Source organism: Apium graveolens, chromosome 8 (assembly GCF_009905375.1).
Source record: "Apium graveolens cultivar Ventura chromosome 8, ASM990537v1, whole genome shotgun sequence".
Lineage (NCBI taxonomy): Eukaryota > Viridiplantae > Streptophyta > Magnoliopsida > Apiales > Apiaceae > Apium > Apium graveolens.
Window position 1 is genome coordinate 263415430 of NC_133654.1, and position 25704 is coordinate 263441133.

Genomic DNA, 25704 nt, shown 5'->3' on the forward strand with positions numbered 1-25704 from the left:
CGGCCCTTTTGTTATCCAAACCTTTATTTTGTCTAATATTGGGCTACTCATCATGTTCATCCTTAGGCCCAACAATATATTTTTCTAATTTCTGATGCTCAACCCCATTGATATGATTTTGTTAGCAATATAATTATTTATTTTTATTTTTTTCATTAATTTTTAAAATCAGAATCCGCAGTAGCAATGATTCCATACGATATGTGGCTTTATGGTTCCCGGGTTCGATTCCCTGCTTGCATTCTGAATTTGGTCAAATAACAAGGATCTCGAAGAACCTGAGGGGCGAAGTCGAAGCAAGAAGTTTCTTCCAGCAGAACTAGTGGCTACTACAATGTTTAAAATGTCGTTATGGAACTTCTGTTGTATAGATGTTAGCATCAAGCAGTAGAACTGCACTCTTAGATTATACTTCTGTTGTCATATTGTACAAGTAACATGAGACATGTTTCAAATACGAACAGCATAACGTCTATAACAGGCAGTATCGCACATTATCAGTACCTATTGATTCTGTAACTTGATGCTCCGGCATTATCAGTTGAATCTGATGCATTAACACTGGTAAAACTATACAAGCTCTGCAAAAAACAATTCTGAAATGCATGGCATTCATCAAGCTAAAATTGTAAACATTTTGAATGTTTCAGTTCAGAGATGTTATGGATTGCCTTTAGAGTTTTCATCTAGTACTTAAGTTTCTTAGGATACCTTACCGGGAAACAGAGACAGCTCTTTGGAGGACAATTAATTCTAGTGATCTATTGATAAAATCTGGAATATCTTTCTAACTATTGACAAACACAAGCTACGTTTAGAATGCACCAACTAGCTTTAACAGGCTATGTTTCTACCTTTGGATTCTTCAACTAGATACACTTCGGTACAGGAGAACATCACTATTCAGATTTGTGAGCACATGAATCAAGCTTCGATGCAGCCAACTTGTCCAAAAACCAAGTCAATTTTCCATTGGTTGGCTTCACCATCTTTGCAGGCAAGGAAGGACATTCATGACCCACATCATCAATTGCCAAGTGCACAGCGTCCGCTTTGCTGCTGCCTATTGCAACCACAACTACATTGGCTGCGGCATTGATTACAGGCATAGTGAATGTTATCCTCTCTGGCGGGGGTTTGGGTGAGTCGGTGACATAAGTCACCCAATCCTCTGTGTTGTCGAGAACCGAATGATTAGGGAATAGTGAGGCGACATGACCATCCGAGCCCATGCCAAGAAGTATTAGGTCAAACTTGGGACAGTCGCTGGTCTCAGAAACCCCAACTAATCGGGTCTTCACTAGCTGCCTGATGAGAAACTCATACCCCTCGGAAGCTTCCTTTGCCGATAACGAATCATTGATAGAATGCATCTGACTAGGAAGAACAAGCACCTGAAAATTAGAAACATGTACAGTCAGTTAGTCACACTGTTATCACATTTTCCCAACACAGCCAACTTCAACAGAATCAACAACTATTGCAAGACAATTGCACTTGATTATTTGACAACTTTGAAGAAAAAACAAATGGGTAAACTATAATTTAGGATTCACTTTTCAGAATTTAAAAAGATACTACTTACTTATTTTTGGCTACAATGTTCAACCAATATTGAGAATATTTATCCTGTGTTTCTGCCCCTCTTATGTAAGACGCGATAAATAATCATAATTTCCAGACACCGGCCATAAAATTATAATTATAAAGTTTTCACTTGCACCATAAAAAAAGAATAAAAGTGAAACAAGACGATAATATAAAGGGAGATTGACATATTGACCATAAATGTTTCCTCATTTATACATAAACCATAAAATAAATGTACACATCAACTCTTTTTCAAAATTTTCTTCCCAAATGTCACTGAATACAAATTTAACCTTGAATGAATTCCTTTCAACGAAAGCAATGGTAGGCCATCACCAAAGCAGATCATCGTTGGAGAAAATTAGCACTTCTCTTACTCCTCGGTGTTTTTTTTTAACTTATCTACTTTTTGCATCCATGCATATGCAGATAGTTTGTATATTGCCGAACATAAAGTAGGGTGTGAGAAATGTCAGATGTAAGCAGTTATACCTCTACCCTCAAGAGAGAATAGAGAAATTGTTATTAAAGAATCCTTAATCGACAAACAATACGTGGAAAATCAATTTTGCCTTCTTCTTTACAACAATTTAATATGTGCAGGAATTGCTTTCCTTTATTTACAATTTCCCGTCTAATTACAGTAGTTTTATGTGCAAAAAGTCAAATAAAAAATGCTTAGAGATACTGTAAAACGGTAATATTCAACTCTATTGTTTGCCAAAGTAGCCCAGTGGAAGCGCATTGGCCAACATTTGGTATATGTTGAACAAATTGTTGCCCTGGTACTTGCCCCCAGCTAGCTGGCTCTTATAGAAGACCAACTAACCTAAGCCCTTCATTTTATACTTTAATTTGAATTTAAAATAAAGTTGGCTTCGGGCCTTTTCCCTGTTAGAGCCGTTCCTGCCACCGTGGTGCAACAGTACGCCTTATTTTTTGGAGCTAAATGCAGCTTTATAGAGTTGTGTAGAGTTTTGTATCTAATAGCCTGCTACAGGGTTACACCTGTTCCTCTAACAATTTAAGATCATGAACAGACTGCGCAGTATGATGCTTCTCAAACAATTAAAGCTTGGATTATAAAATTATAACAAGCCTAACAATCATATGGTAAATTATCGGTGAACCCACTCACACTAGAAGTTTACAGAAGATCAAAAGATAAAATATACCTTCGGCAAAAGATTATCCTTTGCTAGCTTATAGTTGCTATCGGGATGATTCTTTGGCACCACACGTTCATCAGCCCAAAATATATGCCACAGGGCCCAATCAAGAGTCTCAATGTAAGGAGGATGACGAAGTTCCCTGCTTTTTTCCGCCCACAATTAAACAAAATGGTAGAACATTTAGATAAAGAACAAACAAACTTACAAAGTACAAACTTAAAAGAACACAGAAAGGGAATAAACCATCTACCCCATCAAGCCAATGAGAGAACCGCCCGATAAAGCTACAGAAAAAGTTCCCCGCTCTTTAACAGCTGCCTCCGACAATTCTGCTACATATTCTGCAAGATCAATTTTGAGGTCATCCAAATTTTCATAAATCTTCACTTCCTTTCCTTCTTTTTCAGCTCCAGAAAAAGCCATCCCTGTCAAAAGTCTAGTTAAAAAAAATCTTCAAAACAGAGAACAATTATAGTCTACAGAATTCTGCAAAATCTTAACCTTAAACTCGAAAAAAGAATGAAAGCGCTACGCAAACACACTCATCATGTCATTAGTCATTGCCTTTTACTAAATAATCTCTTGCTCTTGCAACATTAATACTAAATAAAATGCATTTTATTTAAAAACAATTTACGTCGAAAAAAACCATCTTCGTCAAAAGTATAGTAAAAAATTGATCTTCACAACAGAGAACAATTATAATCTACACAAGTCTACAAAATCTTAACCTTAAACACGAGAAAAAAATGAAAGCGAGACGCAAACACACTCATCGTGTCATCAGTCATTGCCTTTAGACTAAACAATATAGAGACTGGGAACATAATTACCGAGGGAAATGCATTTTATGTAAAAACAATTTAGACTATAAATGTAGGCAAAATTAAGGGGGGCTAAGCTTAAAATTTTAGCAAGTATTTTTAAAAATCACGAATTTTAGGTAAAAATCAGTGGGAAGTTTAGTTTAATTTAAGGCCCCGTCCGGCCTAAAAAAATTAGCGATAATTCATTTAAGCCCCGACTGTTTTGTGATTGTAATCTTGGTTCCGCCAATGCCATAAATTGAAGGAATAATTGATTTTGATTAGACTAAGACATAGATTTAGCAAGGATCGTGACAATTAAGCTTCATACAAGACAGAAAGATTGTGCTTTTAACAAAAAAATAAAGTGATGTCCAACAATTATAATTTAGAATCACAGGGCATTCCAATTAAAGTTACACAATATAAAGAGATACACAAATGAATTCACATGATCAGCATAACAAATGAATTAAAGTTCAGTTCTTGGCAAACCCCATTTCATAAAAAATCAAATCACCAACACAGCAACAAAGTTACATGTACAAAGGAATAAAAATTATAATCATACAGAGGGAGGGAGAGAGGGAGGGAGAGAGAGAGAGAGAGAGAGAGAGAGAGAGAGAGAGAGAGAGAGAGAGAGAGAGAATGCTTACTGAAGAGAGAGAGGGAGAGGGAGGGAGAGAGAGAGAGAGAGAGAGAATGCTTACTGAAAAGAGTGAAAGAGATGGGTGGGCAAAGAAGACAAGAAAGCGCACAGAGTGACACAGACAGACAAGTACAAAGGTGATATATGTTTGATTCTTAAAAGAGAATACTCTGGTCTATTCAGTCACTTGTGGGGCCGGTATTAATTTCGAGAATTTTGAAATTTTAATTTGTAAACAAAATAATGTGTTTTTATCATAAGTACATAATTCAAAAAAAATCTCATTTTATTTTATTATATATTTTTTTATCGTAGATAACTCGCAGCCGCTAAACTTCGGGTGTGCGCTTGGTAACCTTACGGACTCATGCAATAGCCACGACCGATTTGAAAATAATTATTAGACAAATATGATATAAATAATATAATAAATTTATGTATTAACTTAAAAATAACTAGTAAAATAAAGATATTTGACTAAATTCAAAAATGTATAGTTTTACAATTTAACAATGTGACAAAATCTTTATAAATATTTTTCAAATAGCAAGTTTCATATCAAAAACCTCTATTTTAAAAATCACCGATTTTACCAATTAATTTTTTCAATATATTTTGCAGATTCGATTTTATAATCCGATTAATCATTACATTTTTTTCTTAAATTAATATATTTAGTTTAATAAATTAATCATTTTTTATTTTATTAAATACATCCGATTAATCAATCTGATTAATTACCGATTATTCGATTAATCACTAAAAAATTATTATACCGAATAATATTGATTTTCGCTTTTCATAACAATGTCGGAAACACCTTTGAAAAGAGTAACTTTATCAATTTCACTATATTTCAGCAGAAAAAATGACGTTCTCTATTAAAGCACGGCCAAATGAACCAATATTTTTCCAAGGCCTATTTTTTCACCTTCATACTACAGACCTATAAAACACCTTCATGCTATATTTTTAAAAAGTCAAATAAAATGATTCAAAAAAAGTCGAATAACAAAAAAAGAAAAGAAGCAACAGTACAACTGTGCAGCACTCAACAATGTTGCTCAATCCTTTTTTTTTTGAAATTACCAGAAAGCTTTCATTGTAAAGAAGTATCAGCCACTACAATGGAAATTACTTCAGCAGAACAATCCTCTACCTGAAGTACACCACCTAAATAGAAACAAGAGTCCCTTGCAATGCAGTGAGCGGCTTTGTTTGCAGACCGTTTAACATAACGCAAAGTAATATTACGTTTAGAAAATAAACTTTCTTGACAATCCTGAACTAACAGACCAAACTGTGATGGCATGAACATATTACTGTTGATAGCTTGGACACAAACCAGACTATCAGTCTCCAGGACAACAGGAGGCCAAGAGTGTCTATCGATCCAACTTAACGCCTCCTTAATTCCATTGATTTCAGCGATTTCTGGTTGAACATTACAAGCCTTTCCCAACATAAAGGCTTCCACAAATGACCAGTGCTATCTCGAGCCAAACAACCCATACCAAACCTTCCATTCAAAAATTGCCCCATCAACATTAACTTTGATCTGATTATTAACAGGTGCAGTCCAATGCTCTCTCTCTTTTCCTCCATCTAAATGTAAAGACAGAGAAATACCTTTTCTAGCTTGAGCATATCTATATTGATCAAGAGTAATTCTTGCTGAGAAGACAATAGATGCCGCAGTGGAATTCTTTTGATTCCAGACAAGATCATTACACGCTCTCCATATAGCCCAACCAATCATCGCCGCCTCTTCCAACACACCTACATTTGTCCATATATGTCAACAACCAATCGCTAAACTCCGTTTCATACCAGCTGCCTATATCAACTGTAGACCTGTTCCAGCAAGCACGCGCGTAGGAACAACTTAATAATGCGTGAAAGATAGTTTCATCATGGGCGTTGCAAAGTGGACAGATTCTACTAACAGGGACATGCCTCCTCTGTAATTGGACACATGTAGGAAGAGATCCTGAAGCTACCTTCCATATAAAATTCCTTACTTTAGGTGGAATTTTCAAAATTCCAAAGCTTACGCCAAAACCCAGCTGAGTTGTTTGTCGACCATTCAGTTTTTTGATCTTGTAGATAGCGATAAGCACTCTTAACAGTGTAAATACCTTTCTTCTCAAAATACCACAACCAGTGATCAGGACTATAGTCAGAACTCAGCTAATTGGAAAAAATTAAGTTTTTATCTCTACTCTCAAACAAATCGTGAATAATATCTGGATCCCAACTCCGGGACCCAATTCTCATGAGGCTGCTAACTGGTTTATCAATCAAACCGGGATGGGTTGAACTTACAAATGGATTTGTACTATCAGGAAGCCAAGGATCGTTCAAAATGTTTATAGTTGTGCCAGAACCAACGCACCTCCGAACTCCTGCCAACACAAGAGGTTGAGCCTCCGTAAGACTTCGCCATATGAAACTTGGATTAGCTCCCATCCGTGCTGTAATGAAAGACCCATGAGGAAAATACCGTGCTTTATAAATTCTCCCCACAAGTGAATCTTCATGTGTGAGCAGTCTCCAACCCTGTTTACCAAGCAATAGCAATAGTTCAATACTAAGTTGAAGTCCCGTAAATTCCGAAAACCCAATCCACAAGCATGTTTATGACGACACATACGATCTCAGCTCATCCAATTAATGTTTCTCCTACGAGAAGAGCTTGTTTTTCACTAGAATTTAGTCATAAGACCCTCCATTTCCTTACAAGTATGAAGAGGTTGAAGAAAAATGCTCATACGTAATTAGGAAGAGTTTGTGCAACTGTCTTCAGCAAGACCTCTTTGCCTGATCGAGCGATCAACTAATTCTCCCACCCTTGAATCCTGTTTCGAAGCTTGTCGTTTTATTTCTGCCTATTGATATAGGAAATCCTAAATACATGGAATCATCATCTGCTTCAAGAATTCCCATAAAACCACACACTGTATCCCGCATAGCAGCACTCGTATTAACACTGAAAAAAGCAGATGACTTTGAGAAATTTATCTTCTGGCCCGAGGATATCTCAAAGGTGTGTAATAACTCCATCACATGATTAGCCTCATCCTCCGTAACCCAACAGTAAATGTAATTATCATCCGCAAATAACCTGTGTGATACTGTGGGAGCCCCCTGGCAATTCTACAACCTCTCAATGATCCACACATCTCAAACCTTTTTAATAGACTTGAAAAACCCTCAACGCAAATAATAAACATGTACGAGGATATCGGGACGCCGTGACGTATTCCCCTTGAAGGCTTAACTGGACCCATTTCTTTACCACCATGGACAAAAGTGCAAGACACCGAACAAACACATTGCATAACCAGATTGATCCATCTACCATCAAACCCCATTCTCTCAAACATAGGCCGATAAAAACCCTATTCAAGTCTATCGTAAGCCTTACTCATGTCAATTTTCAACGCCATAAACCCTCCGTGCCCTCTTCTTTTCCGCTTTAACAAATGCATAATTTTATAAGACACCATAATGTTGTCAGATAAAAGCAGTCCTTGGAGAAACACACTTTGATTTTCTGAAATAACTTCGGGCAGAATGACCTTTCAACCTATTGGCGATAACTTGAGAAACGATTTTATGTAAAACATTGCATAGCGAGATCAGTGTTGTTAAAAGCGTGCACGAGGCGCACAAGGCGCAACGAGGCGCGACGAGACGCACTATTAGCGCATAGTTCTTACCGAGGCGCAGCGCCTTCAATGATGCGCGCGCCTAGACCCCTGAGGCGCGAGGAGAATAAGTCATCGCTTGCGGCTTCCCGCAGCGAGGCGCAAAAAACAGTAAAAATAGTCAAAAACAGCTCTAAAACCCATACTGTTTTAAGCCTATAAGTGTTTAGAAATTTATGTTATCAATAATAACAAAAGTTAAGATATATCCTTACATTGACATAAATATTCTACTTCTTTTCTACTCAGTAAAGCAGTGTGTGTATTATGTATATATATAGTTTAAATAAATAAATAAATATATATATATTGGGTGTGTATACAAATATATATATATAGTGTATATTTTTACAACTGTAGTGTTATACATACTAATATACCATGTATTTACTTGTTCTTTTGTGTTTCCGGCTACATACTAATATATATGTATGAATTTACACTGTAAAGGAGCAATGACTATTGAAAAAAGTGATAGTAAAAAAATTAATCCAACATGGAAGTTCCTATAAGTTTCAGTTTTTGCATAATTCTATAATAAATAATTTATTTTTTAAATAAATTCTTTTCACTTCGATAAGGCGCGCGCCTCGTCTCGCGCCTCATTGCCTAGGCTCCAAGGGACCGTAGCGCCTCGGTGCGCATCTCGCCTTTAATAACACTGAGCGAGATGGGACGTAAGTCACCCATATCAATTGGGTTCTTTTTTCGGATCAAAACCACATTTGTTGCATTCAATCCTTCAGGGAAATAACCCAACGAAAAGAAAGACTGAACTTGGTTAACCATGTCACTTCCTACAACTGCCCAACACTTTTGATAAAAGCATAGTGTCATACCCTCCGGGCCTGGGGATTTATCTGGGTGCATTTCAAAGAGCGCTCTACGAACCTCTTCCTCCGTAACTGGTTCTAAGGGTGAACACAGTTAGTAACCTCCTCCACTCAGACCCAGTAGTAGTAAAAATATCTCTAAAATAGTTCAGCATTACTACATCCAGGCCTGAGTCCCACTCTATCCAATTACCTTCAGGATCTTTGAGTGTGATGAAATTATTTCGTCTTCTAGCTGTAGCATAAGCATGAAAAAACTACCTATTTTGGTCTCCTTCCTGAAGCCACAACTGTTTAGATCTTTGACGCCAATATACTTCGCGCTGAACAAAGGCTTCAGATTACTTCTTTCTTACACTCTTTAATTCTTCTTGCAAAGTTACCTGTGTAGTCCTTTCCCCATCCCTGCAACTTCTATCCACAATATAAAATTTTCTCTTGTAATTCAAGATTTTTGTATACCTCCCAGCTATCTCTAACTACCTGTTTACAAAGAGTTTCTCTCAGTCAGGCATTTTCAAATCGAAACTTCCTTGACTGTGGCTGAACCATCTCATTAGATAGAACTAGTAGAATTGGGCAATAATCTGATACAGAGTACTCAAAGATAAACAGCTTAGCTGAGTTAAAATGATCAATCCAGCCCTAACTCGTCAATGCTCGATCACACCTGACCTTCACCCATTCATTCGGACCTCTGCCTCGTTCCCATGTAAAAGGGTACCCGATTAATTCTAGATCTTGTAAACCGCAGTCCGAAAGAGCTTGTAAAAAGCCTTGAATAAGCCACTCCGGATATCTATTACCTCCTTGTTTATCCTCGTGTGAAGTCACATTATTTAGGTCACCCATAATACACAAGGATGAATGCGAACTTTAATCCATTTAATATATATAAAAAATTCTAAGCAAGACATCTGCATGATATTTTTTAATTTGTAGACACATGTCATCTATTCACTTGAAAAATTTGCAAAAACTTAAGACAAATATTAATAAAGAGCAAAAAAAGCAAAAAACACTCATATCTTTTAATCTGCCAAATAGGTGCATTGGGCTCATGTCCCATGGTCCCAGGTTCATCTCCTGGCTTTGGTCTTCTATAATCTATTAGTTTTGCAGGTACAAGATTTTTGTCTTAAATTTTACTGAAGTTATATATATAAAACGACTCAATTAAGATCAGAAACCGGAATGTAAGCCATAGTGTCCATTCCTCCACAAAAACCTGGCAGAAAGCAAGTATCAACAAACTACGATATTTTTTTCTTCACCTGGATAATTGACAAACTTCGACTCTTTCTGCCTCTGACAGAAACCTGGCAAAAGGCAAATATCATCAAGAAACTATGAATTTTTTTTTCTTGTTTATCTGGATAATTAACAAACTACGACTTAGAGACTGATAAAAAACAAATTCAAAAGGAGAATTCTCAATCATCCATATGATATCAAGTAAAAACAGTACTTTAATCTTCAAATGTTCAGCAAGTGATTAGATAACGGAACAAAAAAAAGAAAGAAAAAAAAATCTTAGCGCGATAGTTCAAATCAGAGCTCCATCGATAATGTTTAAAAGAATAAAAAATTAGGAACATAAGAAGCAAAACTCATCTATAATGTTAAATCTGGTAAAGTGGCATAATGGCAGCACATTGGGCTCATGACCATGGACCCAAGTTCAACTCCTGGCTTTAGTTTTTAAAGTGATATATTTTGAGAACAAGAGAGCTACATGGTTAGAGAAGCAAAACTAGTGTACAGTGTTTAATCTGCCAAAGTGGTTCCGTGGCAGCGCATTGGGTTTATGACTCATGGTCCCAAGTTCAATTCCTAGGTTTGGTCTTCTTTTAAGTTATATTATTTCTGAACAAGATATCTATATGGTAATTCACTAATTCTTTATGTAAAAATACATGCAAAAAGTTATTCGACAATAATAAAGAAAGAAGGAAGCAAAATGCACCTATACTGTTGAATCTACCAAAGTGGTGCATTGGACACATGTCCCATGATTTCGGGAGGCTTTGGCCTTTTTTCATTACATGTTTTTGGTAATTTATCAGTTTTGAGGATTCGATAATTGTCTTTAGTTATACTTGAGTTGAGTATCTAAGATAGCCTGCTACACCTGTTTTATTAACAAAGCAGAATCAAGCAGATTACCATGTCTATTGAGAGCTTACAATGAGTAGAGCCTGCTAGGCTAGTGTCTCGTATGTCTCTTGTGTGTTCCGGACTTTTGCTTAACTAAAGTTGTATATTCCACAACATAAACACACATTGAATGAAGACAGTTTATATGGTGATGGCAATAATGGTAACAATAGTTAAAAATTAAACAAGATTAAACAGACAAAGTACGTGATGGAAACACATTCAATTCCTGACTTTAGCCTTTTTAAAAAACAGAGGCACTGGGAGCAAATTCAATTCTTGACTTGAGCCTTTTTAAAAAAGTCTTTCACTTTTGAATATAAAAAGATTAAAAGATCAATAAAATGCAATAGTTAAATATACTACAATAATTATTTTAATTATTATTGCATTCATATTTAAACATCAGGTACCAGTTTGCCAAAGTAGCAGGGTTAGCGCATTGGGCTCATATTTCATGGTCCCAAGTTCAATTTCTGGCTTTGGCCTTTTAAATTTTTTTCTGATCAAGAGATTTACAAGACTATTTCTGATTTTTAAACACGTCATCCATTCACTAGAAAATATTTGCAAAATTCTAACGAGGCAAATATTAATAAAGAGAAAAGGAAGCAAATATCACTCATATCATTAAATCTGCCAAAGTGGCACAGTGGCAGCGCATTGGGCTCATGTCCCATGGTCCCAGGTTCGATTCCTGGCTTTGGTCTTTTAATTTATTTTTTTAGAGCAAGAGATTTACATGGTTATTTCTAATTTATAAATATATGTCATCTAACTTGAAAATATTTGCAAAAACTTAAGAGACAAATATTGATTTAGAGCAAAGGAAGCAAAAGTCAATCATATTGTTTAATCTGCCAAAGTGGTGCAGTGGCAGCGCATTGGGCTCATGTCCCATGGCATGGTCCAAGGTTCGAATACTGGCTTTGGTCTTTTAATTTTTTTTCCGAGCAAGAGATTTACATGGTTATTTCTAATTTATGAATACATGTAACCTAACTTTAAAATATTTGCAAAAAATTAAGGACAGATATCAATATAGAGCAAAGGAAGAAAAAATCACTCAAATTGTTTAATCTGCCAAAGTGACGCATTGGGCTCATGTCCCATGGTCCCAGGTTCGATTCCTGGCTTTGGTCTTTTAATTTTTTCCCTGAGCAAGAGATTTACATAGTTATTTCTAATTGAGAAAAATGTTTCTGAGATTCCCTCAAGAAACTTTCCTAAGGTTCAACTTACAAGTGTATTTTACTAATTGAATTTTTGTAAATGTATATAATTTCATATAATTACAATTACACCCTCGTGTTTTACTAATCGCTTTCTACTTTATAAATACATGCCATCTAACTCGAAAATATTTGCAAGAACTTAAGAGACAAATATTAATATAGAGCAAAGGATGCAAGAATCACTCGTAACATTTATTCTGCCAAAGTGGCGCAGTGGTAGCGCATTGGGCTCATATCCCATGGTCCCAGGTTCAATTCCTGGCTTTGGCCTTTTTAATATATTTTTTCCAAAAATCCGCACCTAAACACACAGGTTTCTATTTTATGATAATTTTCTATGTAATTCTAGTATGTTACCTGCCACACTATGTTTAGATTTTTTCCAAAAATCCGCACCTAAACTGACAGGTTTCTATTTAATGATAATTTTCTATGTAATTCTAGTATGTTACCTGCCATACTATGTTTAAGAGATTGTATTCCTTAAGATTTGCCCACTAGTTGCAAATTCAAACCGTACACTTCCTTTCCATGTAGCTTTATGAAGTTGACTATCTAACAGCCTTCTACTTGCTACACCTGGACTGCTCCATTAACAAAATGAGATGGTAAAATCAAACAGAGTACCATGCCTAGCGCCTCAAGAAATCAAAACTTGATTATAAACATAATAATCCTAACAAATGAATAGTAAGATTTTAGGTAAACCACAAACTCACTAAGTACTCACACTAGCAACATAACATAAAAAGACCAACGACTCAATTAGGGTCGAAAACCAGAATGTAAGCCATACTTACTGCTCATACCTCTAGACAAAAACCTAGCTTAAGGCAAGTATCATCAACAAACTTCGAATTCTTTTCCTGCATAATTGACAAACTACGACTTAGAGTCTGCCAACACAAAAATTCAAAGGACTATGCTTAAGCATTGTTATAAGATCAAGTAAGAACACTAATTTGATCTTCCTTTTAACACGATGTTCAGCAAGTGACTACATTAAAGACCTATAAAACATCTTCGTGCTGCGCAAGAGTACTATCCGGAGCTTAATCTATATTGATAGATGTAAAATAATAAAGAACAAAGGAAGCAAAACTCAAAAATGTTGTTTAATCTGCCAAAGTGGCCTACTGGCAGCGCACTAGGCTTATAATCCGTTTTCCGAGGTTTAGTTTCTGGGTTTGATCATTTTTAAGTGATATTTTTATCTGATCAAGAGATCTACACGGTTATTTGTAATACATGTCTTGAAAATATTTGCAAGAACTTAAGAGACAAATATTAATATAGAGCAGAGGAAGCAAAAATCACTCGTAACGTTTAATCTGCCAAAGTGGCGCAGTGGTAGCGCATTGGGCTCATATCCCATGGTCCCAGGTTCGATTGCTGGCTTTGGCCTTTTTAAGATATTTTTTCCTAAAATCTATACCTAAACTGAAATGTTGTTTCTATTTTATGATAATTTTGTATGTAATTCTAGTATGATACCTTCCATACTACGTTAAAGAGATTGTAATCCTTAAGACTTGCCCACCCGGTTGCAAATTCCGACCATACACTTCTTTTCCTTGTAGCTTAATGAAGTTGACTATCTAATAGAAATAGCCTTCTACTTGCTAGACCTGGACTGCTCCATTAACAATATAAAATGATAAAATCAAGCAGAGGACCATGCCTAGCAGCTCAAGAAATCAAAACATAAATATAAGCATAACAATCCTAGCAACTAAAAAAATAAGATTTTGGGTAAACCACTCACATTAGCCAAAGAACATTAGAAGACCAACGACTCAAATAAGGTCAGAAACCAGAATGTAAGTCATAATCATTGTTTATACCTCTTGACAAAAACCTGGAAGAAGACAAGTATCATCAACGAACTATGATTTTTCCTTCTATTCCTGGATAATCAACAATACGGATTATTTTAAATTATTTGCAAAAATACGACTGTGCAACTCATGCAACCAAAACATTACGAAATATACAACTGAAACTTTAAGGTGTTAAAGAAGGCCCCAACATGATCTTACATTATATTTTAACACTAACCGAATGCAGGTACAATTTTTCGTCCAACCAGAACAACCAAATGCAACTGCAATTCCGTAACATAGTAGCATTTTGGGTAATATCACCTTCTAATTAAAACATTTCATTTTCAAAGACAATTTGGGTTTCTAACACAACCCTTACTCTACCCTCTATACTCGAAATGAGACCCTATTTTTGACCTCTTATGATCAAGAAATTATAATTTCGCAATAGGCTACAGAGCAAGGAAATGCTAATAGTAACATGCATTTACTCAAACATGAAAACAATAATATAAAATACACATTAATCTCTAATAGAACTTCAATCAAACAGGTGGTGAGCAGGCAACAAAAATTCATAATGTACAACTTAAGTATTAAAAATAAAGGGAGTTTACCTGTACTATCAGCACTAACACTACTATCTAAAAATGAAGCATTAGAATGGTTTTTGAATGAAAATGTAGCAGCATTTGGGTTTGAAGAAGAGTGATCTAATGGGAGTATAATTAGTTAAAGAATTTCTTATGATTTTTATTCTCATCCTGATAGAAATTAAAGGTAAAAATTTGATCCGATTTTAAATAATTTAATTTTATAAATTATCTCATTTTGAACCAAATTAATTTTTAAAAATATATTTATAAATTTTCACGCAATTAATATTGAGAAATTATCAAAAATACTATTTTTTCTGAGTTTTTTGCGATTTTATCATCTTTTGAATTTTTTGCAAAAATACGGAATCAATCAAAATCAAGTTTGTTGAGTCAGGGCTGCTTTTGCATGTAATACCGTTGTCGGAGTTTTTTTTGTTGTATTTAAAGTTGTACAAGATTGAATGGAGTTACATAAACTCGTCGAAAATTGCATCTAGTTGAATCGAGTTGCAGAAAATCTTATTTTTGCAAAAAAAAATTAAAAAATAGTATTTTTACAAATAAAAAGATATTTTAATTTTTTTTATTTTAAATGACAATATTTTTACAAATTTTTTTTTTACTTTAGATATTTTTCAAAAAACCTCATTAATATTTACATGGGAGTGAAAATGCACCTTTGTAGTGTTGTGGAATTAAATTAAACTAGCATAATAACTCGTGCGAGACGCGGGTCATTTTCTAGAGTTTTTTATGTATCATGTAATTATAATGTTTGTAGAGCAACTCTAACAATATCTTTATATAGGCTTTTGAGGCAAATTTTGAAAAAATGAAGATAAAATTTCTCTCCAACAAGCTCCATGTCCCCCTCTATAACATTAAGAGCTTCGAATGCTTCCTCACTTTTAAAAATGAATATCCCCTCGACTATTTATATTATATTTTTCTTACCCGTTATTTTATATTTAATGAATGAATATAAACAAGGTAGTAACTGTACATTTTAAAACGAAACGATTAAATTTAATCTGTATAATGTCGTTAGTATGTTTATAAATAAAAAGTTACAAATTAACATATATGTTGAATACAGAGTTGACCAAAATCTTGAATTTTTTTTAAATAAACTATATGTACTGTTCTATATTATTACTGAGTTCACTACTAACTTATAATTAACTTACTCAATTTAAAAAGATAAAAAATACATAACTGAAGTCAGACCTGCAATCATAATATACAATAATGTAAAATTTACATTATTGTTAATATTAAAGTTGATTTTAATGAAAAATATTAGTTTTTGAAATTTAACGTATGTATGTATGGGAACATTTAGTTTTTTATTTACACTATTGTTAATAAAGTAAAATTAAGTTATATGTATGTGTGTGTATTAGCATGTAAATTATTGTATGTTACATATTTGTTTGTAAATTATGATGGTTTCAATTATTTATATGCTAAATATCTTATTTATGTACATGTATAATCATTATTAACATCTAGTGAGATAATTGATTACTTAAATAACATGCATTTATAATTAATCAAAAATTAAAATTATGTAATAAATAAATTGCTATAATTTATATATAGTATTCACATTATCATTGATAAACAATCCATATCTATTTATTACGCAACCGGGTATCAATCATGGTTGTAACATAAAAATGAATTATTTATTTTTAAGACTTATTATTGATATTCATGATTTTTTTCATGAATTGGAAAGAAAAATTGTATTTATATCGTTATTTAAACTGTTTTTAAGTTTCTTTCATTACGACTCTAATATTTTTTCATATAATAATTTGATAACATTTTATACTATTCTTCTAAAATTAAAAAAATTCAGTTCGATAAAGTTTTATAAATATCAGTTGAACCGGTTAATTCCTTCAAATTATTGAACAATATATGTTTTTTCCTTAAATAATATAAAATGTATTGAATCAAATGCTACAATATAGTATAGATATAATTTTTATTTGAATAATTCAAAATATTTGTACAATATTATCTTCATCAATGAATATTGCTGATCTAAAAGAATTCTTTTTAAAAAGTTAGTTTTTTTAGAGTGAAAAATGAAAAATAAATCGATTTAATATATCATTGTAGTTTTAACAAATCTAGTGAGATCTCATTTCAAATTTCAAATATTCTTAAAATTGGGACAAATCCCAAAAATTAAAATTGGGACAAATCCCAAAAATAATAATGCGTTACGAGTGAAGTTAGTAATTTTATTATAAATAATCAATTGACTTGATTATATAAGACCTCAAACACATTAATTTATATTAACATAAGATATTAAAAAAATTCACATTATTGTTAAGATATTCTCGCCGAACTTGTAATTTAAATTTACCAAACGTAGAATGTGACGACGTTTTTCGGCCGGATCATGTAGTCAAATTTCGAGTATTTTTTGAACAATAGGCCAAGTTCTAAAATACATTAACTCATTATAATTCGAAAATATCTAAATATTAAATACCAATATAGATTATTTATATATAAGCGATTCTATTTTTAATATATTTTTAAAAATTATATATGTACATTTTAATTACTTTTTATAATAAAAAATATGCTAAAATATATGAAATATATTTTCAAATTAAAAACTGATTAATAAATAAGATAATAATCCATTTATGTACTATGCCTAATTTTATATTTGGACTTCAATTGTTTAAAATTAACGATACAAATATTCAACTAACTATCTTTTTTTGTGTCATTCAAGTAAGTATCTTTAAAGTTAATTAAAATATTTATTTAGCACACTTACATATTATGTGTATGATAAAAAGTACATGTGACAATATAGTGTAGCGGTAATGTATAGTTAAATAAAATAACTTGAGTTCGATTTCCACAAATCACATATTTTATATATAGATAATTTAGTCTTTTCAATTAGACTTTTTAATCTATTACACAGGGACATGGACGTCCTAAAGAACATGGAGTTTATTGTGGAAATCAAGATGATAATATACAATTTAATTTGCACCTCAAAAAGATACAATATAGCTTGCATGTCCGGTATTTTCTAAATTATTAACTTTTCAATTATTTATTAAACTAGAAATATTTTTTTATATTTGAGGTGTTCATACAATTTTTGAAATAAAATAAAAAATAATAAATTACATAATCTCGATAATTTTTACATCAATCGTGGTTCTTGTGATTTTGGCCTTTATTTAACATTTTCAAATCTCGATAAATTAAGATATTTTTTATAGCCAATAATTTATAAATTTTGTACACACGACATTGTTGATTTGTCGTCTTGGGTTATCAAACTTGAAAAAGAAAATATTGAGTTTATTATTTTATCAAGAATAAAAAATACCATATTTCTATTTAGCAAAAAAAAAAAAAAAAAAAAAAAAAAATACCATATTTCTATTATATTATCATCGGAAAAAAAGTACTCCCTCTGTCCCTCCCATTTGTTTACACTTTCCTTTTTTGGATGTCCCATCCAATTGTTTACATTTCAAAACTTTCCAAAAATAGTAAGGTTTTTATAATTTTTAAAATAACTACATCCACTACTTCTTTCCACTATACCCACTTTATATATATAATATTAATCGATCCCACTACTTTACTCACTTTTTTAACTTTCCTCTATTATTTTATTATTTTTCTTAAACTCCGCGCCCCACCCAAATGTAAACATCCGGGAGGGACGGAGGGAGTATTACTTTTAACGGATATTTATTTTATCGATACTTAATCGAGGTTTAAATGTACATGACAGCTTTGCTAAAAAAACTAGTGGCAGCATAATATATTTCACGCCTTGATATCGCTGGTTTGCAACTATGCTCTTCCCTTTGCCTGTACAGATAATGTAGCTTTATAAAATTGCTACTTGCTTCACCTGTTCCATTAACAATGCCTAACAACTTGCACCATCAAAACTTGACCATCCTAACAATTACGCAGTAAAATTTTGCAAAAACTACTCACTAACAACTTAACTTATGAATCTTTTCATCTTTTTCTGGATAGTTGACAAACTATGACTTAAAATGCTAAAACAATTCAAAAGGAGGGGATGCTTAAGCATCCTTATGAGAAGTCGGAACAATACTTTGATCTTCCTTCTAAAACGCTGTTCAGCAAGAAACTAGATTACAAACCAAGAAAACATATTGGTGCTGCGCTAGACAGCAAGAGTACTATTCAGAGCTTCATCTATATTGTTTACTAAACAAATAATAAAAAAACGGAGGAATCAAACATCAACTATGTCATCAAACCTGCCGAAGTGGCACAGTGGCAGCGCACTGGGCTCATATCATCCCATGGTTCGAGATGTTCAATTCCTGGCTTTGGCCTTTTTTGAGTCCAAACAAGATATCATCTAATTATTATCTACACTCTACAGTATTATTTAGTTTACAATACATGGAAAAATTTAGATAGACAGATAATAAACAAATAGTAAAAAACGAAGAAAGCAAAATTTACATATTTTGTTTAATAGACAATTAATAAATTAAGAATAAAGGAAATTTCACTTATATCGTCAAACCTGCCAAAGCAGCGCAGTGGGCTCATGTCCCACGGTCCCAGGTTCTATTCCCGGCTTTGGCCTTTTTTAAGTTAAATGTTTTGCAAACAAAGGATTATCTAATTACATTATCTATTATTTAGTTTGAAATACATGGAAAAATTAGATAGACATATAATAACATATAATAAACAAATAGTAAAGAACGAAGAAAGCAAAATTAATATATTTTATTAAATAAACAAATAATAAATAAAGAATAAAGGAACTTTGACTTGTATCATTAAACCTGCCAAAGTGGCGCAGTGGCAGCGCATTGGGCTCATGTCCCATGGTCCCAGGTTCAATTCCTGGCTTTGGCCTTTTTAACATTCTATATATTTAATAATTTATCATGTTCGTAGATACAACATTGTTGATTTGTTTTTCTTTTCTAAGCTTTTATAGATACAAAATTGTGGATTTGTTAACATTGTAGATTTGTTTGTTGTCTTCTGTTATTTGAGTACCTATAATAGCCTGCTACACCTCTTTCATTAACAATGTAGGATCAATCAAGCAGAGTAACAAACCTATTGAGAGCATATACCGAGTACTGAGTACTGAGTAGAGCGTTCTAGGTTAATTTCTCATTCCCTGATGAACTTTGACTCTTTTCAAGTTATTTTTTCTCAAAATACACACACTGAACTTATTAGAATAAATATACCTGATCGATTGTTCAAATAAATAATTATAATCATAATAATAATTAGTTAAGTATCGGTCTGCCAATGTGAGGCCTGGAAGTGCATTCGATTCTCGACTTTGACCTCCAAAAAAATCTAACTTTGTATACAAAATATATATAAGATCAACAGTTTCAATATTATAATAAAAAAATAATTAACTATATAAATAAGATATCCAAATCTTATAAACAATCAGCCAGAGTGGCATAGTGGTAGCGCATTGGGCTCATGACCCATGGTCCTGGGTTCAATTCCTGGCTTTGGCCATTTTGGGATATTTTTTTCCTAAAATTTTATACTTAGAATGACTGAGTAGTTTATATTATATGACAGTTTTGTGTGTAATTTTTGTACAAATATAAGACACACCGGGATATACTATGTAAACCAGATTGTTAAGTTTATACCTAGACTTACCCACCCCGTTGCAGCCGCAGGTTGCAACCATACTCTCAACCTGTTCAATTATCATTGCTAACAACTCAAAGCATAAAAAATATACCATCCTAACAATTAAGCAGTAAAATTTTGCAAACACTACTTCCTAACAACATAACATAAAATTCATACTTGTTAAGACGAAAAGACGAGGCTAGACGACACTCTACCGCCTAACTGCCTAGACGGTTAGACGCTCGCCTAGAAGATCATAGGGCTCATGCCCCATTGTCCAAGGTTCGATTCCTGTCTTTAGCCTTTTTAAGTTAAATGTTTTTTAAAAAAAGAAATCTTCTAATTAGATTACATTATTTATTTATGTACTTCAAATATATTCAAAAACTTAAATTAGATAAATAATAAAGAATGAAGGAATCAAAATTCACTTATATTGCTTAATCTGCCAAAGTGGCACGCAGTGGCAGCGCGTGGGCTCATGTCTCATGGTCCCAGCTTTGGCCTTTTTAAAATTTTATGTTCTCTAAACAAAAGATCTTCTAATAATATTTACTTGTTATATACATTAAATAAATGCAAAAACTTTACTAGACAAATAGTAAAAAAGAAGGAAGTGAAATTCACCAATATTGTTTAATCTGCCAAAGTGGCGCAATGACAGCGCATTGGGCTCATGTCCCATGGTCCCAATTTTGATTTCTTGCTTTGACCTTTTTTAAGTTAGATTTTTCCAAAAACAAGAGATCAAAGTGGCAAACACCTTTGATAAGTATATACAATAATTGTATATGTTATTTGGATTTACTAGGAAGCAAAATTCACCTACATCGTTTAGTCTGCCACTTTGGCACATTAGGCTCCTGTTCAATGGTCGCTTTCCCCTTCATTAAGTTATCTTTTTTCTAAAGAAGAGATCTACATTGCCAATGGTTTTAAGTTCAAATATATTGCTTAGTTTTAATACTTGTATAATATTTGACTGTATTGTTTGGTTCTTCAAACTGACTTACTGGAAGCACATTAAACTCATGTCCCATTGTCACATGTTCCGATTTGAATTCAGCCTTTGGCCCCTTTTAAGTATACTTTTACCAAAATTAACATATTCCTTATAAAAATTACATGATAAAATATTTTTAGAATTTGTATATATTCAACAACTTTTTAGGTATCAATAAATTGAATTTTTTTTAAATGCTCCCACGCACATTTGTCTCCATTGAGACTCGAACTCTCCACCACCATTTAAGGATAAATTTGACTATGTTGTACACTATAAAAGTGGAGCGATGGTATGTGTTACAAGAATTGTTTCAAATAGTTACACTTAGAAAGCAACCATACACCCTTTTTTCTTCATAGCTAGATGTATGTAGCTTTATAGAGTAGAGCATCTAATAGCCTGCTACGCCTATTCATTAATAATGCAAGATCGAGCACGGTACCGTGCCTCATACCAAAAATTACTAAAACATGAACTATGATTATAACAGCCTAACAATTGAATAGTAACTTTTTGGGAGAACAAGTCACACTAGAAATATCAAAGAAAAAAGACTAAAGACTAAACATAGGTAACATTGAAAAATCAAGATGTAAGCATAAGCACGTTGATACCTATAGGCAAAAAGCTAACTGAAGGCAAGTATCCTTGACAAACTTTGACTTTCTTTCTTCTTTTTTTAATTAATTGACAAAATATGTCTTCGATTGCGCTAATCCACATATTCAAAAGGTAGGTGATACAGCAACCTCAATAGATATGCTAAAATACCACTCTGATCCTCCTTTTAACACGGTTTTCAGCATGTAAGTAGACTATATACCAAAAAAACTGTTTGGCTAGCGTGAAAGTACTATCGGGAGTTTATTAGGAGTAGACCCATAATCAGCAATCCAGATACAACGTTACCTTTTTAACCATGCCATATGGAAGTTTTAACCTCCAATCCTTCTGCTTACGGCTAAAGGGTCTACCTTTAGCAGCAGGGTCCCTATTTTCCTTCACATCTGCCAGCCTCCACACACAGCTTCCTGATTCTGTTTCAATGGCATCCAGGTAGAAAATCATAGTCTTTTCGGGGCATTTTGTGTCAACATCATCTACATAGCTAACTCTCATAGGCATGTCTTGGAACCGTTGCAAGTCATCCGGTACTTTTAGGAGCCGCTCTGCACCAGGAGATGATACCTGCAAAAGAAAAGAAAGGAATTCATTCATACAACTAGATATAAATATCCTGATCCAGTATATGATACTATTATGTACATGGAAAACTTGGAAATGGGAAAACAAAAAAAAAGTTGAAGATTTCAGATTATTACTTCGATAGCCAGATCATCAGGTAGTTCTCCCTCCTGTCCTGCTTCATCCAATCGTTTTTTATACTCACGATTGTAGCTCTCAATCAACTCTATTTCTGGACATCCGTATCTGATGAAAAACAACAATTGCAGTTACCATAATGTCAGGATCCAATTAACACATTTATATCTTTTGATACTGTTCTTTTCGGGTTTTGTTTCATTAGCTTGGATATTTTGGGGAAGCTTATGAATTATAGATTACAATATGTAGAGCATCTTTATTAAATCAAAAAAAAAAGATTCACTTTAATATACATTCCAAAACTTACTTATTTGGAAGTTTATCGAGTCTGACATAAATGTATCCACGAGGCGTAGTTTTAAAAGAGAATAGCTCTATGTCATCCCCGAATTGAGGCAAGACCTCCTGGGCAATAGATAGAGCCCGGGCACCCCAGGAACAGTTCTGTAAAACGACTCCACCCCCGTCTCCTCCATCACCAATCTATATATTTTAAATTAAAAGAGACCATATTAACAAATAAGCAAGCGGTGCATATGAACAATAATCAAGTAAAAAAACATGCCAACATAACACACAAACCTCAGGCTCAGCTTCATCTTCCTCTTCCCATATGTCAATGGGTACTACGTCCTCACTTGCTTCATCTAGTAATATGGATATGTTAGCAGTTAGCACACAGTGACTACGTAATAAAAGGAGGAAATGTCATCGTTTCATAATGTTAACATATTCTTCTTTTCTAAATACAATCAGACATCCAACAAAGTCCCCACCGGCCCACCCTGATATTTCCACATATGTCTCGGCTCTACGAGAACATTCTCATTTTCAAATTGGCCATTTCTCAAAATGCAACTTTTGTGTAATTCCAAAAACACAATTTGTTCAAAAAAGAAATCAAATATACAGACTTTCGAAAATTATATGCAAAGATATGACTTTGCAAACCATGCAACCAACACATGAAGATTTTACAACTCCAGTCAACAGAAAGCAAGTACGATCTTTTTTTTCGTCTTAGGTTTTCGTTTGCAATTCAATCTGGATTTTTAACAAGACCGTTACCCTCTACTCAAATAAGACTCAAATTTCGATTTCTTATATAATCAATAATGATAAAACAAAAAATACCCAATAGGCCACAATGCAAGGGAATCCTAATAGCAACATTAATTAACTCAAACACTCCAACAATAACAACATAAAAACCCATCAAACTCTCACAGAACTTTCATCAGACAGGTGGTGAGCAAGCAACAAAAACCCAAACACGCAACAAAAAATGTAAAAAAAATAAAGGGTATTCAGTGTTTACCTTTGGTATCAACACTAGCGGTACAATTGAAGTAACGAAGATTTGAAAATGAAGAAGAGGGGTTAAAAGTGGAGGAGGGTTTAAGGTGAGAAAAATGAAGATCAGGGTTTAAGAGAGGAGGGTTTTGTGAATGAGAAGAAGATGAGAAATGGGTTTGTTTTAGTGTGTGTAATGGTGATAGATGTGTAGCAGCATTTGTAGTGTAAGTGGGTTTGGAGAAGAGTGCTCTAATTCTAATCGGTGTTTTAGTTAGAGATTTTTTCATCATTTTGATGCTCGTCCCGATTGTTTGGAGGTTAGAAAGAACTCTGTTAGCAATTAGTCAATTACACAGTCAGGTTCGGGTTATGTTTGTGTTCGTAAATGGGTAAATTCCGGATCAAGATATAATTACTTAAAATTAAATAGAATTGGATATTTAAGTTAAAAGATTGTGTTAAAAAGAATTAAAAAACTATCTTTTTTTAATTCTTTGAAAATTATAAAAATAATTAAATAATTTTTAAAGTAGATCGATGATGATATATAAAAATTTGCTAAAAAATTTATTATAGCAGCATTGAATAGAGAGATCGAAGACAGTGAAATAATCAAATAAGTGATCAAATTCAATTGGTTTCTGGTGTGGCTGCTTGTATTGTAGATGTAATTAAGTATCTTTTCTATTTTGCTTCAGATTAATATACATGCATGCATACACTCTGCTATATAAACATGTTTACTTTTGTTGTTCTTGAACCACTGTTCCAATCTTCATTTGGTTTAAATTTGTTAATTATATTGTTTAATGCTGATCAGTTATAGAGGTTAAATTTGTGTGTTATATGCATTACACGTGACCGGAGAATAATTATCTCCTTTTTAATTAACTGAGCCAACTTGTCACTTGCGCACGTGTTAATGCTCTTTTAGAGACATATATAGAGGAGTTACATGAATTCTTTGAGGTAATCAAGATTGTGAATTTGTATACTTGTATAGAAATTGAGTAGATAAGCCCCTTTCTGTGTTGAATACCTTGTTGTCTTGGGTTGGTGACGTTTGCTAGTATAAGAAGTTGTCGATTTTTTACAAGGTTCTTGTCTGAACCATATATGTAATCAGGTTTGTAGGTTTATGCATTTACATTTTACAGACAGCATGTTGTGTTGTCATCTTGATATCCCGAGGGTAGCGTGGGATTATCTGTGGCCATTTTTTTTTATCGCAGGTAATCCGCTACCCTTTGGATGTGTTGTCGCCAAAATTGATACGGTCTAAAGGGGTTTTTTGATTCACGTAATGTGGTAGGTTGAATATCGAAGAACTAGTATACTTGGTTTAGGAACATTAATGTAACATCCCACATCGATAAGAATAAGAGTGTTCGATCGAGTCCTTTATAGATACAAGTCAATAACTAATATATACCAAATCGCTAGCTTTTTGGGACTGACCTGTGGTGGGTTGTTGGGTCCCATACGCATTCGGTTGTGGGTTTGGTGTTATAATTAAGCTACAAACAAATTCTTTTAGTCGTTCTTGGCGTAATGTAGCTTAGCCTGGTTGAGGATTTAGATTATTGGGTGGACGCGGACTGTAACTTAACCTAATAGAGGTTTTAGGTCTTTTTCGGACTGTAACTTAACCTGGTAGAGCTTCGAGATTATTGTCGGAGAGGAAATTAACTTGGTATAGGTTCTAGATGGTGACAATCTTGAAATTAGTATTTCTGGTGAAACCTTCAAGTTTTGAATTTGTAGTTTTGCACATTGAGGCTGGGGGTGTTATTTGCATCGCATGTTTAAATGGGCAACATAATTGA

The 25704-nt window shown here is 33.4% G+C and overlaps 3 protein-coding genes, 1 long non-coding RNA gene and 3 other non-coding genes across 9 annotated transcripts; 3 read left to right on the forward strand and 4 right to left on the reverse strand.

Moving 5' to 3' along the window:
* Positions 1–611: 611 nt before the first annotated feature.
* LOC141678163 (putative 6-phosphogluconolactonase 1) lies at positions 612–4128 on the reverse strand. 2 transcript variants are annotated; one of them, XM_074484413.1, is made up of 3 exons: positions 3013–4128; positions 2766–2904; positions 612–1394 (listed from the first exon to the last, which is right to left on the reverse strand). In XM_074484413.1, exons 1-3 carry the CDS (start codon positions 3183–3185, stop codon positions 900–902), a joined length of 807 nt encoding a protein of 268 aa, XP_074340514.1. In that variant the 5' UTR covers positions 3186–4128; the 3' UTR covers positions 612–899. The 2 variants fall into 2 exon arrangements, with proteins under 2 accessions (XP_074340514.1, XP_074340515.1); XM_074484414.1 differs by having other exon boundaries at positions 2766–2901; positions 3013–4119.
* A 1188-nt stretch (positions 4129–5316) lies between these two features.
* On the reverse strand, positions 5317–6686 carry LOC141680867 (uncharacterized). The gene is made up of 3 exons (XM_074486968.1): positions 6524–6686; positions 5737–5996; positions 5317–5670 (listed from the first exon to the last, which is right to left on the reverse strand). Exons 1-3 carry the CDS (start codon positions 6684–6686, stop codon positions 5317–5319), a joined length of 777 nt encoding a protein of 258 aa, XP_074343069.1.
* Positions 6687–8398: 1712 nt separating this feature from the next.
* LOC141677055 (uncharacterized) lies at positions 8399–14731 on the reverse strand. 2 transcript variants are annotated; one of them, XR_012557313.1, is made up of 6 exons: positions 14593–14731; positions 13997–14059; positions 13647–13785; positions 12962–13018; positions 12605–12736; positions 8399–10079 (listed from the first exon to the last, which is right to left on the reverse strand). It is a non-coding gene; the product is annotated as an uncharacterized LOC141677055 (long non-coding RNA). The 2 variants fall into 2 exon arrangements; XR_012557312.1 differs by lacking the exon at positions 13647–13785.
* On the forward strand, positions 12352–12422 carry TRNAM-CAU (transfer RNA methionine (anticodon CAU)). The gene has a single exon. It is a non-coding gene; the product is annotated as a tRNA-Met (tRNA).
* Positions 13486–13556, forward strand: TRNAM-CAU (transfer RNA methionine (anticodon CAU)). Its single transcript has one exon. It is a non-coding gene; the product is annotated as a tRNA-Met (tRNA).
* A 4686-nt stretch (positions 14732–19417) lies between the features above and the next one.
* TRNAM-CAU (transfer RNA methionine (anticodon CAU)) lies at positions 19418–19488 on the forward strand. Its single transcript has one exon. It is a non-coding gene; the product is annotated as a tRNA-Met (tRNA).
* Positions 19489–21704: 2216 nt separating this feature from the next.
* On the reverse strand, positions 21705–24248 carry LOC141678072 (uncharacterized). The gene is made up of 5 exons (XM_074484279.1): positions 23901–24248; positions 23165–23229; positions 22890–23065; positions 22579–22687; positions 21705–22444 (listed from the first exon to the last, which is right to left on the reverse strand). Exons 1-5 carry the CDS (start codon positions 24166–24168, stop codon positions 22142–22144), a joined length of 921 nt encoding a protein of 306 aa, XP_074340380.1. The 5' UTR covers positions 24169–24248; the 3' UTR covers positions 21705–22141.
* Between the last annotated feature and the right edge of the window lie 1456 nt (positions 24249–25704).